Raw genomic sequence first — 19,078 nt, 5'->3', positions numbered from 1 at the left:
TAAGTGACTTGCCCAGGATCACACAGCTAGAACTGTCTGAGTCCAGATTTGAAACTAGTACCTCTTTTCTCCAGACCTGATACTCTAGCCACTGAACTCTACCTAGCTGCCCCAAATTATATTATTTTAAAACACGTCCATTGGCCTTTGGTTAAAAGTCTCTGGTTTAAAGGGTGACAGAAATAAGGAGGACAAGAGTTTGGGGATCTAAAATCCCAGTGTTCAATCCCCCTCTGAAATTCCTGATCCATTAGGAAGAGGTGTCCTTGTTGGAAAGTGCTGAGTGTGCCTGATCAATGACGAGTAAGTGCCCTTTTAATCTAAAAGTGGTGATAGAATAGCAGGCAGGGTGAGGCTAAGCAGGTAGGGCCACACAGATAAGATTGAACTACGTCCCAGCTTAGGAGAATAAGCCTGACCTTGGACTGATGATGCCTTAGACTCTGCAGGAATTGACACAAATTCTAGTCCTTGATATTTGCTTTTCTCTCAACCTCTCCCACTAAGGATTATGACCTTTCATCTTTGCTCTACTGCCAAGATATCCAATGACTGGCCCAGCCTACTAAATATCATATATATTTATATTTTAAAACCCTCACTTTCTGTCTTAGAATAGATATGAAGTATTCCATAGGTAGAAGAGTGGTAAGGGCTAGGGAATTAGGGTTAAGAGACTTTCCCAGGGTCACACAGGTAAGAAATGTTTGAGACCAGATTTGAATCTAGGATCTCCTGTTTCCAGGCCTGACGTTTTATCCTCTGAGCCACCCAGCAGTCCCTGATATCATACTGTTTTGCTCATGAAACTAGGCTTTCAATCTAGAGACGGATACTTGGGTTCTTTTGGCCACTTTGCTCAGATGCGATAGAGAAAATAGGTCATGTGGTATTATTCATTAAGGCCAGTAAGTATTTATGAAACACTTAATAGTTTCAAGGAACTGTGCTAAGCACCGAGGATGGGGAAAACCCCCCAAAATACAGTTCCTGCCCTCAAGGTAGATACAAGATATATAGGAGGTAATCATAAAGAGGAAGGCAGTTGAGGAATGGAGGAGGGAGGAAGAAAACTAGACAAAGCACTCTCGGAAGATGAGATCTGAGCTGAGCCTTAGAGAAATTCAGGAAAACTAAAAGAGATTGAAGTGAGAGGGCAAACCAGTCTCGTTATGAGAGATAGTTAGTGTCAAAGACTGGAGATGGGAGATGGAAAGTTGGGTTGGTGGAACTATAAGTAGGCCAGTGTGGCTGAAGTTTAGAGTGGGGAGAAGGGAGCAAGGTGTCCAAATACTAGAAAGTTGGAAAGGCCAGATTATAAAGACCTTTAAATGCCAAACAGAGGCATTTATATTTGATTTTGGATTTATTAGAGAGACCCTGAATTAAACCATTTAGAAGACTATTTAAATGCTTGTAAAGACTACTGCAATAATCCAGGTGAGAGATTATGGGAGCCTGATCTATAGGGTTATGACTTTATGAGCAGAGAGAAGATGACATTTACAGGAGAAAATGTGAAGATAAAAATAAAATTGATGATGAATTTGAATATGATTTATCTGAATTGGTAATTTCTGAGGAGGATGAGCTCTCTCCTGAAATAGAATTGGAACCCTGATAGGACAAGAAACACATTCTAGGGAGTTCCATGGTGCTCTGAGAAACTAAGTCTTACCTAGGGTTGCATAGTTAACAAATGAGTTTGCTTGAGATCTTCCTAAAAACTTCTTTCCCTTCCGAAGCCCCATGCTTTCCAATATCTGGTCAAGGAGAGTGAGTCTAAGACAGAGGTTAAGTAAGGATCCTATGTTTTTATTATTTTTAATTCATAAATTTATGTCAAATGTTTCCTAATTTTGTCCAATTAAGCTTCAGTTTTACAACCAGATTCTGTCTTTATGCAGTACTTGGAAATTATCTGCTGTGAATAGAGTAGAATGTAAGATTTTTTAAAGCAAAGACTGTTTCCTGGTTTATTTTATCTTCATATATCTGGCACATAATAGGAATTTCATAAATGTCCAGTTGTCAAAGTGCCAGAGGGGTAGGATTTGAAGCCAGGACTTCTCAACTTCAAACCCAACACTGTCTATTATATCAGATTGTTCTGTATTCCTTTGATCTCCAGGGAAGGTAATTTTACTAAAGCAGAAAAAGAAAACAAAAGTTTTAACAAAGATATTTATCTATCTTAGAAAGTTCCCATGAAAATTCCCAAGGTCTGTCTGGGAACTGATTAGTTATGAGACAATCTCTAATTTAAAACTGATCCATATTCAAAGTATTGCTCACTCTTTCCCTTCATTTCCTCACCACTAGAATCCTTGATGCTATTCTCATGTTTCCATAAGTGTCACTGTTTATAAAACCTAAGATGGGTTCAGTGAGGAATTCAGTGGTGGTGGAAGAATTGTGATTGATATATACTATCTTTTCTCAAATTTACATGGATTAGAAAGATCAACATAGCTTGCTTCAGAAATCATAAGTTTATACCATTTTGAGTCTAAAATGTTCAAACAAAATAAATCTGTTAATAAATACATTAAACATAAAAAGTATTGCCAAATGTTATGAAATCTTAGATAAGGAGCCAAAGACTTAAGGGGCACAGGTGATATTTTCATGATCATCACCCATTGAAGAAAAAGGAATGCAGAAGAGAAAAGCAGATTTGGGAGGTTTGGTTAAGAAGATGATATCTGAGAATGGAATTTGGATTTCTAAACCACAGTCTAAATTATAGGAAGGCTTAGGGGAATAGTATACTGAGCAAGGGCAAGTAAGATAGTATTTTCCTGGAAAATCACAAATCTGATGACATGAACTTTAAAAATAAAGGAAGATGGAAAAAAACTGCCGATGTATATTTACCAAGTTAAATAACATTTGTGCCATCAGAAAGAATGAAAGCACTTGAGATATCCAGTAGTTCACAGGGGACAAGATCTGAGAATGAAATCATTAACAAAATCTCATGGTGTCAGATTTCTATAAACAAACTCAGAAAGTATGGGTATCAAGAAAAATGAACTAGAGCTCTTATTGCAGGGAAGCAAATTTGACCTCAAAGGTATTACTGAGACTTTGGTGGAATAAGATCCATGCCTGGAATATGGTACTGGAAGGGTATTTAAAAATCAACAAGCATTTATTAAGTACTTACTATGTCTACCAAATTGTTAGGCACTGAGGATATGAAAAAAATGGAATAATCCTTACCCTCAAAAAAGCCTGAATTCTGTCTAGCAATAAGTGATTAGGCAATCTCTAATTTCTGATTGATCCATCATGAATGCAGAAATGCAAAGGCATGAAAGATGGAGTATCACATGTGAAAAATAAGATTAATTTTTCAAAATTCTAGAGTTTGTGAAGAGGAATGAGTTATAACATGACCCGAAAGGTAGGGTAGAACCAAGATATGATGGGCTTAAGCAAAAGAAGACAGAGTTGGAGGTTAGAGTAGCATTGTGTAGTAAGAAGATACTCAAGGAAATCTCAGAACCAGAAAGAAGCACATAAAAAGCATCTCAGTAAGGGTCAATAGAGGCAGAAATAGAAAGTGTTATTGTCAAGAGCATACTATAGGGGGCTTCTAGGTAGCTCAGGAGTTTGAGAGTCAGGCCTAGAGATAAGAGGTCCTGGGTTCAAGTCTGACCTCAGATACTTCCTAGTTGTGTGACCTTGGACAAGTCACTTAAACCCCATTGCCTAGCCCTTACCACTCTTCTGCCTTGGGTTGATTCCAAGAGAGAAGGTAAGGGTTAAAAGAAAAAAAAAAGAGAATACTATAGATCACCTAGTCAGGAGCAAACAGAAGAGAGTTCCAGAAACAGTCAGACAAAGAGGCATACTATGGTAGTGTTGGAAGGCTTCAATTATCTACCCTCTGTTAAGAATCTCTCTTCCAAAAGCAGAGGAGCCAATAATTTACTAACACTTTAATAATAATTTTATCCTTCAAAAAGTGAAGCAACCAAAAAACAGACATTTTCCTTCTGGATCTGATTCGAACTAATAGAGAAGGTCTAGGTGCTAGTGTGGAAATTATGGGAATCATGGATGGGTAGGTAAGTGAGTGATGAGCAGGAAGGGTCCACCACTTTTTAGATTGTGATTGAAAAAGAGATGAAATCTGAGAGTCCAACATGTACTCTAGACTTGGAAAATGCAGTTTTCAAAGGGTTCAGAGAAAGGACAAGTAGGAGTCTAATAATTAAAGATTTATAGGAAAAGTTAGCCTAGGAAGAATGGAAAACCCCAGAATGGAATTCTAAGATAAAAAAAGAAACAATTTCAATAATGCTCGTTTCATTGAATCATTAAAGAAAGTTAATAGAATTTCAGGCTTCATTAAGAAAGACATTCCTTCCAGCAATAAGAAAATACTCCCTTCAGTGGATTCTATTCTCATCAAATCACATTTGGAATACAGCATTCAGTTCTAGGGATTGCACTTTTGGAAGAACTTGGACAAGCCAGCCAGAGACTATCTTGGGAAGAGCAATTAGGATGCTTGAAAGTCTTGGTTCTCTTCCATTGAAGGAGATAGGAATGTTTAGGCTGGAGAAGAAAAGACCTGGAGGTGCTGGGAGATAGCTGCTTTCAAGTATTTGAAGGGCTCTCATGAAAACGTGTTCTATTTGGTCCTAGTAAGAAGAGCAGTGAGTGGAAACTACAATAGAGTAAATTAGTATTCAATATAAGAAAAATTACAATTAGAACTATCCAAAAGTAGAATTGATTTCATTGGGAGGTAATGAGTTCCCTTGTAGAGGAGGTCTTCAAATAAAGCCTTGATGAACATTTACCAACCATCTTTATTCTGGTGTGGACTGGACTAGATGTCTGCCTCTTTCTAACAATTTAGCAATTCTGGGAAAACAGGACCATTTATATGTGATAAATATCTTATTTCATTGGCTTTGATAGAGTTTATTTCATTATATTTAACCATTTCATTAAACAAAACAAACTTAGCTTCTAAAATGTTATAGTTCCTTTCTTTTCAATCCACTTCCCCTGACCCTTGCTATATCATGCAAACAGCCTGGCATGTGATCTGTAGCTGGAGTTTATAACTTAAATGAGATTCTTATCTCCTAGGAGAATGTTCTACTGTTCGCCAACATCCTTTTGCTTATCCTTTTATCATTTCTGTTTTTGTTGTCTTTGTTTAAGTTGGCTCATTGCTTTTTGTAGATTTCAGAGGAAATCAGTGCAGAAAATTGGATCACTGATGATAATGCAGACAAGCACAGGAACAGTTCACCAAGTAGGTAGGTGTGAAAAGTCAAATCTTTATATTTTTAGGTTAGCATCACTGTTCATATTCAGTGGCCTTTTTTTCTGTTTTAAAGTTCCTTGATCTCTCTATAGTATCTTATTCTGGTGACTATCATCTTCTCATACTTAAAAGTTTCTCCTCCCTTGGCTTTGGTAATATTGTCATGTCCTGATGCTCTTCCTCACTCTTACTGAGACCACTCCTCTTCTGTTTCATTCTTTGGCTCTGTTTTTCCTCTCCTTCATACCTGACTTCCTCTCCGGATTTCCCTATTTTTATTGATAGTATGTACCATCATTATTCCATTTATTCATTTTCAAAATGTAGAGCCTTCATCAACTTCTCTTCCTCCCTTTGTTTCTGTATCTTGTTAGTCATAGCAACTCATTAATTGCTCCTTAACAGCTTACTCCTTTCTGTCTCTCCTTTAGTCCCATTACTCTCACTACCATCAGTCTACTACCATCTCTTATCACCATGAGCATTGTCTACTGCAATAGCATAGCTGGTCTTCCTGCTCCCACTCTCTGTCCCCTCAACTCCTTCTATGTATTGCTATCAAATTAATATTCCTCAAATTTCTTCGTCCAATGCCTTCAGTGGTTTCTTATAATACATATCTTGGAGCTAGACAGCTCAGTGGATGGAGTGCTAGGCCTGTAGTTCAGATGTGACCTCAGATACTTCCTAGCTGTGTGACTGGACAAGTCACTTAACTCCAATTGTCTAGCCCTTATGGCTCTTCTGCCTTGGAACTGATACTTAGTATTGGTTATAAGAGGGAAGGTAAGAGTTAAAAAAAAAATTAGCCTGATATTCAAGGCTAGTACACTTTTTATATATGTTACCAAGACACTTGCTTTTCTTGTAATTTGAGTCATGATTTACATGGTGTTTTTAAAGTAAATAAGTAAATAATTTCTGTTTTCCAAGGATTCAAAGCAATATAAGATAAGCAACTTTAACTTTAAAACAAATACTGAAAATTGAAAAGACAGTAGCTTGTGAGCTCTGCATTTTGTTTTCTCAGTATATCTATGATAGTCTTATTCTTTAGCTGATTGAATTCCATTCAATGTCCCATTCCAAAGCTTGGTTTCTACTTAATAGTGATGGAGAAATCAATTTAAGTATTTTTTTTACTCTGTGCATTCCAGAACCACTGCAGAATGAAGTGCATCATATTTTAAATTATGTTCCTGGCTATCTGGTAAAACCTGCTTTTCTTATTTCAGGGCAACCATGTTATCGCTGAAGGATCTTATCATTAATGTGGAAAATAGCAAACAGCCAGATGATGGCCTCAAAGATCTCTTCCTTCAACAGACAAAAAGTCCCAAAATGCAATATCACTTGGGGCTGGAGGAACCTTTGAATTCAGATAGAGGTTGAGTGAATTGAAAAAGTAACAAACAAACCAAAGCATCCTTGTTGAAATCCAGTGTATTTTTATTTACTTATTTACTGTTCTCTCACTTCTTTTTCCTCAATATGTTTACAATAATCTATGGCATAATATATGCCCCAAATTTATAAGAACAGGCAATTATTATTAACAAGATAGTATAAATACTCCTTCTAGCTCTAAATTTATGATCCTATGTCCCAAGGTTGATTCACTTCCAAATTTTTTTAAACCTTTACCCTCAATCTTAGAATCAATACTGTGTATTGGTTCCAAGGCAGAAAAGCAGTAATTACTAGATAATGGAGGTGAAATGACTTGTCCATGATCACACAGCTAAGAAGTATCTGAGGTCAAATTTGAACCGAGGACCTCTTATCTCTAAGCCTGGCTCTTAATCTACCAAGCCACCTAGCTGCCTCCCACTTCTAAAAATTTTAAATGCACCAAATGCATTTGACACATGGAAAGGAATTTAGAAGAAGACACATCCAAACAATTGGTTTTGGGGAGATTTCTATTTGAACTGGAAAGGAAAAGACAACAAGAAGCAAGCAATGGACTGAAGAGTACCCAATCTTCACATTCCCACTGGCCAGTCCAACTCTGGATTAATCTCTGCATGAGGAAGATATAATTCAATCTGTTTGTTATAAAGGATTCTATTGCCACATGTGCTGGAAAGGTGAAACATCTGTATTTTTAAGACAATGATCACAGAAAAGAGAGCAGGACCAGCCTTGGAGTCAGGAAGTTGTAGCTTCAGCTTCTGCTTCTGTGACAAAGGATCATAGATTTACAGCTAGAAGTCCTCAGAGGCCATCGAATCCAACTCCTTCATTATACAAATAAAGGAACTGAAAATTAGAACAGGAAGGAAACTCAGAGATAGAGCAATCTTTCCATTTTGCAGATGAGGATACTGAGGTTTAAGGAGGTCAAATGACTCAAAATTACATAATTAATAAGAGGCAGAGGCAGGATTTTAATCTAGTGTATAATTCTACACTAGAATTATAAGCTTCAGACAAGTTATTACTCTATAATGGTAGAAGGAATGTCAACACTGGGAGTACCCTGTAACCTATGACATCAAAGCTCCAAACTCCCTGCCCCCTAAAGGAAAATATATTAATGTTCAATATGTTAAAGGCTTCTACTTAGTGAGAAAGGAGAAGATACACTACTCTTCTGTCAGTTAAGGTTACTTCCAGTAAATGAAATGTATTTTGTTTTTCTTTTTATAGAAAGTAAGCAGGTGAATGCCATCAGTATCTTGGAATCTGAATTGGCTGATGCTTTATCTGTGGCACAGGATGGCAAGATTGGGGAACCATACTATGAAGACAAGTCACCATTCTTGGCAAATATCACCCAAAGGAAGAAATGGTCTTCTTCCCCTTATATAAACTGTCAGATCAGAGCTGAGAATTTTGAAACAGACGTGTGCTCGAATCGTTTTTCCCGGTGGACCACTGGCCCTGGAAGTCCTGTAAGAGAAATGAATGGACAAGAAACTTGCACCTTGTCCTGGCTTTTTAATCCCCACTGTGATTCCAAGAGTGCTATCTCTCTACCTGAGGATACAATACTTTCTGGACAGCTACCAGAGGAAGTAATGGGTCTTCAGAATAGTACCCAATCTCCACATTCGCAATGGAGTAATGAGCAGGATAGACCAGTCACAACCTCGATAAAAGGTCAAAACAAAATTACCAGTGGTGCTGAGAAAGATGTTGCTTCATTTCTGGAAAGTGAGACGTGTATATTTACAGAACAAGAGACCCAAGACACAGTTGGAATCCAACTTATGAAAAATTCAGACAATAATAGCCAAAAAGAGACCCTGAGTTTTACAACACTGGATCCAGTGGCCCAGACATCAAGTAAATCAGCACTGATTCCATCCATGTTCCCCAAAGAGGTGGACTTTTTGGAGGAAAACCCACTCCCCACTAGAAGCAGACCTCCTGAGGATCAGCTTTACCATGCGAATGACAGCATGAGAAGACAAAGCAGGCAAACTTATCTTTACAGTGAGGTGTGTTCAAATAAACAAGAAAAGACAGCAACCCCTCCCTCTGAAAAGAGAAAGAAAACTTCTTCAGAAAAACAGATCGAAGAAGATATCCAGAGCCCAAATTCAAGTCATAAGCCAACTTGTAAGTCTCCATGTGGAAGATCTGACATGCAGCGATTATCTCAAAAGAATAAGGCCACTGACAAGCAGATGTTCTCAAATGAGCTAAATAAGGAAACAAAACAGATAAGAAACCGGATGTCTACTGATTTACACACTACTCTTAGCGAAGTAAATGACTACGGAGCCAAAAGCATGAATGAATCCGAAAAGATAGTGATAACTATGGACCAGCAGATCCCAAGTACAAATACAACCCTCAGTGGGGAAATACTGCAGAAAATCACTGTTAGGCCTTTGAAGCAGAAAATAAGCAGAAAGACTTATGACATTAAAGACCACAGAGAGGAAAATATGATTCCACTGGAATGCAACTCGAAGACTGATTCTCAGGAATCCCAGGAACCTCAGCACCAAATTAAAGGAAGCTGGGGGAAAAATGGGAAGGAAGGCTCATGGAATAGTCAAATGGAAGCTTCTACCTCAGATAATAAAGAAGCAAGCCTAGGGGATTCACTGAGTAAAAAGAAGCAAGGTCTGAAAAGCCATATAGGAAATTCATCAGTTCCTATACTGGCTTCCCACTCTGTGGAGTCAAGCTTAAATAACATGTATCATGTCTCTGTTGAGATTATGAAGAATATCCCAAATAGTGTGAATAAAATCCAGGCACCATCAACTGTTCTGGGTAATGCAACCAGACATATGTCACAATCAATGACCAAAACAAAGCAAGAGAATGTTCTTTTAGCCAAAGACCAATCCGATTTTGGAAGGAGAGGTGTTTCTGGGACTGTTTCAGGAGAGCATGAACCCTCAGAAGTTGGCCAAGTGATGCAGAGTGAACTTCATAATAGCCTTTCAAAAACAGAGAGAAACTTCTGCCAGAGGGCCACCAAAAAAATGGTCCTGAATAGTCCTAGGTCTTTGGAAAATTCTTATGTGACCTTATCCCCAGAGCAGCCTGTCAGGACTTGCCCTTCTCTAGAAGCCTTCCAAATTCTGGAACCCAATGTGGTCAGTGCCAGGGTTTCTGCTGGACTAGAAATCACCAAAGGGAGGGACTCCCCTTCTGACCCAAAAGATCATTGGAGTGTGGCAGTTGTTCCTAGAGGCTCTTCTCTGAGTAAAAAAACCCCAAGGAAAGGTAAGAAATGATACCAAGGAGCTTTGGACACATTTTTCAACACCTTGTTGCTTCATTGACATCTTTTTTTTCACAAAATAATCCAATAGCTCAAAGTAGCGCATTTGAAGACTTACAAGTTGGGTCACAACCAGAGTTTTGGCCCTGGTACACCTGTCCATTCATTTAGCAAACCCCTTGATCTCTGGCATCTGGACTGCCTACTTTTCTGAATCTGGTTTTGCCAAGGACCTTTGCTCAGTCCTTATGATTCTTGACTATGTAGCAGTTTTCAATGCTACTGATCGCCTCCTTTTTGGGGATATTTTCTTCTCTCTTGGTTTTCTTGGCAACTCTGTCTCTTGGTCTTCCTACCTATCTGATTGCTCTTCTCTCTCTGTCACTGGTATTTCATCTTCTTCCTATCCTTTAAGCTTCTATATCTCCCAAGATTCTGCCTTAAGTTTTCTCTTCTTTTTTCGATACTCTTGGAAACCTCACCTATTCTCATGGGTTCGATTACCAATTCCAAGTCTATAACTGTCAATTCTAGATATCCAGCCTTAATGTCTTTCTCAACTCAAGTCACACATCACTAATTGCCTGTTGGATATCTCCATTTGGAGGTCTTGGAGCCTAAAACTCAATATTAAAAATCACCCCTTCTCTAGATTTCTCCCCATCCAAACATGTCCCTCTTTCCGTTTGGAGAAGGAATATTATCTTCCCATTAACCAAGTTTTAAACCTTATTCTAAGGTTTGATTTTAAGAATATGATTCTCATATTCAGCTTTAAAAAAATCTTTTAGCCCTCATATTCAATCTTTTCCTACATCTTGTCAATTCCAGCTCCATAATAACAACAACAACAATAATAGCAATAATTTATATAGTGCCTACTATGTGTCAGGTACTATGTATGCTAAGTGGTTTACAAATATTATTTGATTCTCACAAAAATTCTATGAGGAAGGTGCTATTACTACCCCCATTTTACAGTTGAGAAAACTAAGGCAAATGTAGGTTATGTAGCTAATAAGAATCTGAAGCTAGAGGATCTTTCAAATATCCCTTTTACTCTACCCACTCAGCTAACATTTAATTTCAGGACCTCATCTTTACTTACCTGCCCTACTGCAATAACCTCAGGTCATTCTTTTCTCCAGTATTTCTTCTCCATACAGCCATCAAATTGATCCTCCTAAAGTATAAGTTAGAATTCCTAAAGCACAAATCTAACTTACCATGTTATTTCCCCACTTGACAAACTTCAGTGGCTCCTTATTGCTTCTGGGATCAAATTTAAACTCATCTATTTCATACTGAAAACCTTTCACCATCTGGCTTATTTTTCTTACCCACTTTCCAGGCAAACTGAACTACTTACTGTTCCTCTTTCCCAACATTCTGTTCCCACTGCCATGCTTTTGTATAGGCTGTTTATCATGTCTGGAGTATAGATCTATAGAGGCTGGTGGCAGAATGTTGAATTTGGGGAGTAGCTTATCACTGGATTTGGCTGGGATGTAGAAGTTGTGAATGAGATGTGATGTGAAACATCACCCAAGATGTCTGGCCAGCTCAAGAAAGGTAGCTCTGAGCAAGAGTGCAAAGTACCTTGAATGTCAGGTTAAGAATTCTGTATTTTATCCTAGAGACAATACAGAATTAATGAAGGATTTTCAGTAGGGATGGCACAGTACCAGACCTGGTCCTAAAGAAGATTATGATAGCAGCTTTAAGGAAGATAAATTGGAGAGGGAGAAAGACTAGAGATGGAAAGTCCAAATTAGGAGACTATCATAAAAACTAGGTGGCGAGGTGATGAGGCTTTGAACTAGGTAATGGATATGGCAGGAGAGAAAGCGTGATGGTGGTAAGAGATGTTGGAGAAGTAGCCAGGTGGTATGTTGGGTAGAGTTCTGGAGTTGGGAGTCAGGAAGACCAGCTTTCATTTCTAAGTGTTTAACAGTGAAGGGGAAGAAAGATGTTTGATGATAGCTTAAGGGAAGGCAGGATCAAGAGAGTTTGTTTTGTTCTGTTCTGTTTATAAAAATAAGGGATACCCGAGCATGTTTTGGGCAGTGGAGGATGAGCCAGTAACTGCAAAGAAATTGAAGATGAGGGTCAAACTCCTCAAAAAGATAGGAGAGACTAGGTTCAAGGATATGAAGAGTTAGCTGTGATAAGAGAGATGGCTCCCTTTTCTTTAGATGTGGGCACAGAGGAGATGAGAAAGGTAATGAGGTTTTCCGTTGAGGAGTAGGGAATCTGAAAAATAGCACAAGGCAATTAGAGGCCAAAGTTTGGGGGTCCAAGTAGCTTTTACTCTTGCACCTCAACCCCATCTAGAATCCTTTATTCTTTTCATCCCTGCTTCCATCAGCTGGGTTTTTATTATCATTCCTTAAAGATGGATCTTATTATTTCTGCACTGTATTTAACAGAGTTACTTGTCCTTTGTCCTTCATGGATATCTGTTGGAATGGATCATCTCATGCATGTGGATTTTTGTCTCCCCAGAACTCCTCTGTCCTGTATTATCTCTATCACACTATTTGGCAATTTAATAAATACTGTTTATTCTTTATAAAGTTGTATATATATGTGTGTGTATGTGTGTGTGTGTGCAAATGTTTCATTGTAAACTTCATTTGGATTCATCATTTATATGTCATGTGTATATAAATATGTTTAACACACACACACACACATATTTCTCCTACAAGATTTCAAACCCCGTCAGGACAGAGACTTTGTCTTGTGTTTTTGGCATCTGCTAAAATAAGAAGCAGACACAACAACAGGGCATAAAATGGATAATCAACAGACTTCTTGCTTTCACCAAGTTACAATCCTTCTCCTTAACTGATTCTATAATGTAGGAGTCCAGGTATATACTCATCTTGATAACATTTATGGGGTGCTCAAAAAGCTGACTCATATAATTTCTAATGATTGGTTTCTGTCAAATTCCTAGCCCTTTGCTGAGGCTACACTCGGGAAGACTGACTTACTATCTCACAACTCACATCTGTATCCAACAAGCCCCTTTCTGAGTGTTTTACCCACCAGGAACTTTTGGGAAGCTGCTGGACGGCTTCACATAAATTAGTTTTCATTTGTTTTGGAACCATCAGTTTGTGACTCATAGATTATATGTGTTCTTTATATGCACCCAGACGGATTCTGGAGTGATTCTAGAACCATGTTGAGGCGTTCATCGAGAAAGAAAGAAAATCTTATTAGCTACCGAGAGCCGCGGCTCAATTGGTAAGTTTTATGTCACGGCTTATCTCAGTCTTACAATGCCTGAGCTTTTGTCAGTCATTCTTATTTTGAAAGTGGCTGGCATTGTCACCTGCCTTTGGATGTTCCCACTTTTTCTAGTGAAGTCCTCTTTTCGAATCAGTCCAGGTTTCCATAATCCTGTGAAGGTGTTCTTTCTACTGTTCTACTGCATGGTTATTACCTCTGGGATCTGTTTCTTCCCTCCACACTATTGTCTAGTGCCAGATATGTCACTACAGATTGAGACTGTACATAAATCGACTCCCCATTATGATGATTTTGTTTCCTTCTGTGAGGTAAAAGCAATGATTATGGGGAGAAATTCAGGAGTTTCTAGAAGACTTGTAGACCAGAGTTGCCCACAGCTGGAAGGCAGCTGCCCCTTAGGAAAGCTGAGGTTCACCAGCCTGAGAAATCTAGTGGATAATAACAGGGGCCCTAACAAGGATCATTGACCTTCCTTCTTGAGGAAAGAAACATCTCTCTGTGGTCCAAGCTGTCGGGAACAAAATGATCAAACTGTGGATTATTATCTGCCATTTATTATATTGTTCAAGAAACTTATTATACTGTTTAAATCTGACCAGAGACTGCTTGCACTAAGAAGAATGTCATATTAGCCTCATTAACTCTCCAGGAATTTGGGGGTTCCCCAGGTCCTAGAGCCACACAAAGCATTCTTGTTTAGGATCTCCAAACCTAGGCTTTTTTTTTTTTTGGTCCACCCCAGTCTTGTTTTGGGTTTCTCCAAATAGATTGACTTTCGCTCACTGATAGATATATCAAACTACCTTTCTCCTGGGGACTACTTACTGTCTATGTGGGTCCACTCAGGGAAATGTCCTTATACTTCTGTCTAAATTCTATATAACGGAAAGCTTTCAGGGCCTAGGCCAGAGGGCATTACGCCACTTTTCTTGCTCCTTACTCTTTTTTATCAAGTGACCTAATACATTTCTTTCTAAAACTAAAAAGGAAAAAAAAGGCAGCTAGTCATCATTTTCTTAGCAAGGCAGTTTATCACAGACAAGCAGGAATATGTGGACTTTTCAATGAATTTGAATGATTTACCATCATAGCATTTCATGGGAAGCCACATGACATATATATAGAGAAAGCCTTGAAATTGGGAGGAACTGGTGTCAAGCTTTGCTGCTGCCACAAACTATATGGATTTATGCTGGAGCCAGGTCAGCCTGGTTCATGAGTGCCTTTAGTGTGAACATTTACATCTTGGAAATGGGCTAACCCCACAAATCTGGACTTGATATAGTATTTTATTGATTGCCTACATTTAAGAAAATGATGGAGAAAATGTTAACAATTCAGAGTAAATTTTTCTCAGGGAAGAAGGTTGGTTATTAAAACATTTAACAGCATATCCCTGCTTGTGTTTCTAATCAAGTCTCTTACCCTCTTAATACTCTAGGCAACTCTGTTAAGATTTTAAATTGAGGAATAGTTGTGATCTGCATTGATAATTAATTTATTTACCAATTATAGGTAATAATAAATTTCTACCCAAGTTTTCTGAAATTATATGCTCCAAATTATCTTCCTTCCTCCCTTCTCTTCCCCCTCCCAGAGCTGGAAAGCAAATGGATTTGGATTATGCATGTACTATCATGCAAAACATTTTCATATTGTTCATTTTTGTAAGTAAATAATCATATAAAACTAACACCCCCAAAACCAAAACCCAAATAAACAAGTGAAAAATTGTATACTTTCTTCTGCATTCTGGCTCCAACAGTCTTTCTCTGGAGGTAGATAGCATTCTTTGCCATAAAAGCCCTCAGAATTGTTCTGGATGGTTGTATTGCTGGGAATAGTGAAGTCTATGCATTGAGAGGGATTTATCTTACTGAGTGCTAACTACACCACTGAGATCATAGATCCAGGCCAAACTATTTCATAGATTTTTAGGATTAAGATCTAAAAGGATTCTTGGAAATAATCTAATCCAGCCCTATTACTTTTCAGGCAAGGAAACTGAGACAGAAAGGGGATGTGATTGCCCATGGTAACACAGCTAGTAAGTAGTAAAGAAATTGAACCCAGGTTTAGTACTCTTTCTACCACACCATGCTACCAAAAAGGTAGCCACATCTAGGCCATCTCGGCAAAATATCTGAAGTTTGACAAATAATTTCCAGCTAAGTTTTTAGGTTTAGTTTGAAAGCTAAGATATTGCCATTGACTTGTTTCAGAAATGTTTAACTCAGGGGGCAGCTGGGTAGCTCAGTGGATTGAGAGCCAGGCCTAGAGATGGGAGGTCCTAGGTTCAAATTTGACCTCAGACACTTCCCAGCTGTGTGACCCTGGGCAAGTCATTTAACCCCCATTGCCAGCCCTTACCATTCTTCTACCTTGGAACCAATACATAGTATTGATTCCAAGATGAAAGATAAGGGTTTTTTTTTCTTTAAAAAGTGTTTTTAACTCTTTGTGACCCTGAGATAGGGATCTTTAAATAAATTTATTTAATTTAATATTAATTTTATTCAATACTTCTAAAATGTTAATTAAATTTAAAAATAAAATGTAAATAAATAAATTTAAATAAAGGCCAATAGGAAAAGAGAATGTCATTCAGAAATGATTTCCTTGCCCATAAAATCCACTGAATTAGAACTTTCTAAAAGGCATTTACAGTTTTCTGTATTAAAATAGTTTTCTCCCAGGAAAAAAAAACAGAAGAAAAATGATGCTTTTTTACTGTTCTACAGCAAATTGAGGCGTGGAGACCCATTCACAGATGCGCTGTTTCTACATTCTCCAGTAAACAAAAGAAAGAAAATAATGAAACAAAAGGAAAAGACATGAAATAGAGGAAGAGCTACAAGTGTCACAAAATTTAAGAATTTAAAAGACTTTAAATTTATTTTAAAAGTCATTTGACATTATAGATCTTGAGCCAGTGGTATTTTGAGTTTGATTATTTCTTCACTTTGTACTTTTAAACAATATAATAAAACCAAAGTTTAAAGTAAAGACAAATCCTTTAATTCTCAATTCTATATGAAAACTTAATTTTTTTGTTTTGTTTGAAGCTTCTCTTAGATATGGATGGATAGATAAGGGCACCTCATATATCTAAATATATTCAGACTAAATTTTTAAAAATAGTTATATTGGGGAAAACCAACATTTTATTATCATCAATAGATTTAACTAAAATTTCAAAGTGTTCATAACATTAAAAAATGGTTTTACCATCTACTATTATTTTTTTAAATTCAACTTGTTTTAGAGTTAATACTAAGTATCAATTCCAAGGCAGAAGAGCTGTAGGGGCTAGGCAATTGGGGCTAAATGACTTGACCAGGGTCATACACCTAGGAAGTATCTCAGGTTATATTTGAACCCAGGTCCTCCCAATTTCAGGCATGGTTCTCTCTCTCCCTGTGCCCATCCATAACTTTTTAAAAGTTTACATAAAATTTCTAAACAATCCCTAAGACTTAGAGGTCACATTCTAAAAATACTATAACCCCAAAACGCCAAGAGAACATCTTCATAAAATAAGTCCTTTGACAATAGGGACTTATTTTATATCCCTAGCATCTAGGATGATGTTCAGAACACTGTAGGTGCTTAATAAATGCTGGTTGATTGATTGGGATCTTATGCAGTCATCCTTTTATCTGTCCCTACAACCAGCCAGCAGGAATATATTATTCTCCAATGAATGATGGCACCCAGAAAACTTGATTTTCTATTCCCTCTTTCTCCTGGCAATCAGGACTCTGCCAGTTCTACAGTTTTAATGTCTTTATTAAGAGGTATTTTGCAGGGTAGCTGTTTGATGTTTTTTTTTTTTTAATATTGGAAGGATAATCAAAAAAGTATATAATCTATGAATTTGTAAGTTGCTAAACAAATCAATGAAAAAGCATTTCTTAAGCTCCTACTATGTGTAAAGCACTGTGCTATACTCTAGGTCTATAAATACAAAAGCAAAGTTCCTGTCTTCCAAGAGTATGTTCCCCCAAAGAGCTTCTCCTGTCATAGAATATAGGAAACAGATTATGGGAGTAATGTGAAATATGCCTTAGTCAGTAAATAGAACCAGTTTATGCTAGATGTACTTGCATATGGACCACTCATCAAGAATCACTGGGAGGCGGGAAGAGTTTATATTTTGACAAAGGACTCTCCTGTATCCTGGTGTCTCCCTCAATGATATTCCCTCCCAGAGAGTATATTTATATTGAGCAGCTGGTCACCATGTAGACCCACAGACCAGAGGTTGGAGAAAAATTTTCTAATGTTCTGTCCATTAACTCACTGGGCATGAACTTGACCCTGGACTCATCAAGGATAAACCAGTGGAGCTTAAGCTCCCACAAGTCCTACCAAACCAGAAAGATTTTGAGTATGGGTCCAGTGATGCACTACATGTTTGTCATTCAAGGACAAATTTAGTTAAGTTTACAGTCTCAATGCTACATTGGCCACAAGGTGATGAATTTTTTGGACACAATAATTCTTGAAACCAGTCTCCTAAATCATAAAGGAACATGATCTGTAGCCATGCAGGGAATTCCTGTACCAATGAAATCACAAGTGTATGAAGTACGATAAATGAAGATTATTCTTTTTTGTGGCAAACCTTTTCTTCTGTCTTAGAATACTGTGTATTAGTTCCTAAGAAAAAGAGTTGTAAAGGGTTGGCAACAGGGTTAAATGATTTGCCCAGTCACACAGGTAGGAAGTGTCTAAGGGCAAATTTGAACCCAGGACCTACTATCTCTAGGCCTGGTTCTCATTTTACTGAGGTACTTAGCTGTCCCTCAAATCCAATAAGTAAGATTTCAGTATCATCCTGTAATCACTAAGCTTTTCCTGAGTCTTTGAGACCAAATTTAGATGCATGAAGTAACCAGAGAAAAATGCAAAATAATCTAATACAATACCAAATTGTATATTATAAGGTCCAGATGCTATAAAGATCAGAGAGCAGAATACTTAAAGAAGATAGTTTATTCCTTCAAATATTTGAAAAGCTCTCATGTCAAGCCAAGTATATATCACTCATTTCTGATGTGATGGGCAGGAACTGTCCTAAGTATAGTACTAAGGCATACAAATATAAGCAGAAAGAAAATCAATCCATTCTAGCTTCATTTCTAATGGAAGAAGACAAAAAATGGGGGGGGGGGGCAGAGACAGCTCACTAGCACACAGGATAGAGCATCAGGCCTGGAGTCAGGAGTACCTGGGTTCAAATCTGGCCTCAGACACTTCCTGGCTGTGTGATCTTGGGCAAGTCACAACACCAGTTTCCTAGCACTTATTCCTTAGAACCAATACTTAGTAGATATTCTAAGGCAGAAGGATGGGGGGTGGGGTGGGGGTGGGGTAGAATCTGAAAAGGGAAGGCAGAAGAGATTAACATACCTGGTTCAGGAACATGGTAGATAAAAGTCCAGGAGAGTCAGGAGTACAAGCCTGGAGAGTGGAGATGGGGCTCTCCTCAAAACAGAGGTTCTGGGAAGAATCAGCCAATTACAGGGAGAGGTCACAGATGCTACTTCCAATGGACAAAGTCCTCCTCCATTATTCCTATTCTTATTCTTTTTGCTATTGCTATAACCTTGCTTACTCTTACTCCTACTATCATTTCTTCTCCTCTGGCCACTCCTTTTATAACTGCTCTTTCTATTACTAATATTATTCCTACTCCCATCTATTAATATTTCTACTCTTACTATTACTCCCACTCTTCTTACTATTGCCATTACTTTATTCTTCCTATTATTGCTATTACTCTTCCTACTATTTCTCTCTCTACTATTGCTGTTACTTTTCCTACTATT

General features: G+C 37.8%; 1 protein-coding gene across 2 annotated transcripts in view; it reads left to right on the top strand.

The window, feature by feature from the left end:
- The window catches only part of LOC103094375 (shugoshin 2-like), a 54,881-nt gene that overhangs the window by 23,001 nt on the left and 12,802 nt on the right, over positions 1-19,078 (top strand). The window contains exons 5-9 of one of the 2 annotated variants that reach the window (XM_056806994.1): positions 5,209-5,285; positions 6,529-6,680; positions 7,946-9,985; positions 13,148-13,238; positions 15,986-16,250. In XM_056806994.1, coding sequence (XP_056662972.1) covers positions 5,209-5,285; positions 6,529-6,680; positions 7,946-9,985; positions 13,148-13,238; positions 15,986-16,082 — 2,457 coding nt within the window. In that variant the 3' untranslated portion in view covers positions 16,083-16,250. Of the gene's footprint in view, positions 1-5,208; positions 5,286-6,528; positions 6,681-7,945; positions 9,986-13,147; positions 13,239-15,985; positions 16,251-19,078 lie in introns of those variants that run through there. The other variant, XM_056806995.1, reaches the window with a different exon arrangement.

The sequence above is a fragment of the Monodelphis domestica genome, chromosome 8 (genome assembly GCF_027887165.1).
Source record: "Monodelphis domestica isolate mMonDom1 chromosome 8, mMonDom1.pri, whole genome shotgun sequence".
NCBI lineage: Eukaryota > Metazoa > Chordata > Mammalia > Didelphimorphia > Didelphidae > Monodelphis > Monodelphis domestica.
Note: the sequence above shows the minus strand (reverse complement) of the source record. Positions and strands in the feature narration are given on the sequence as shown.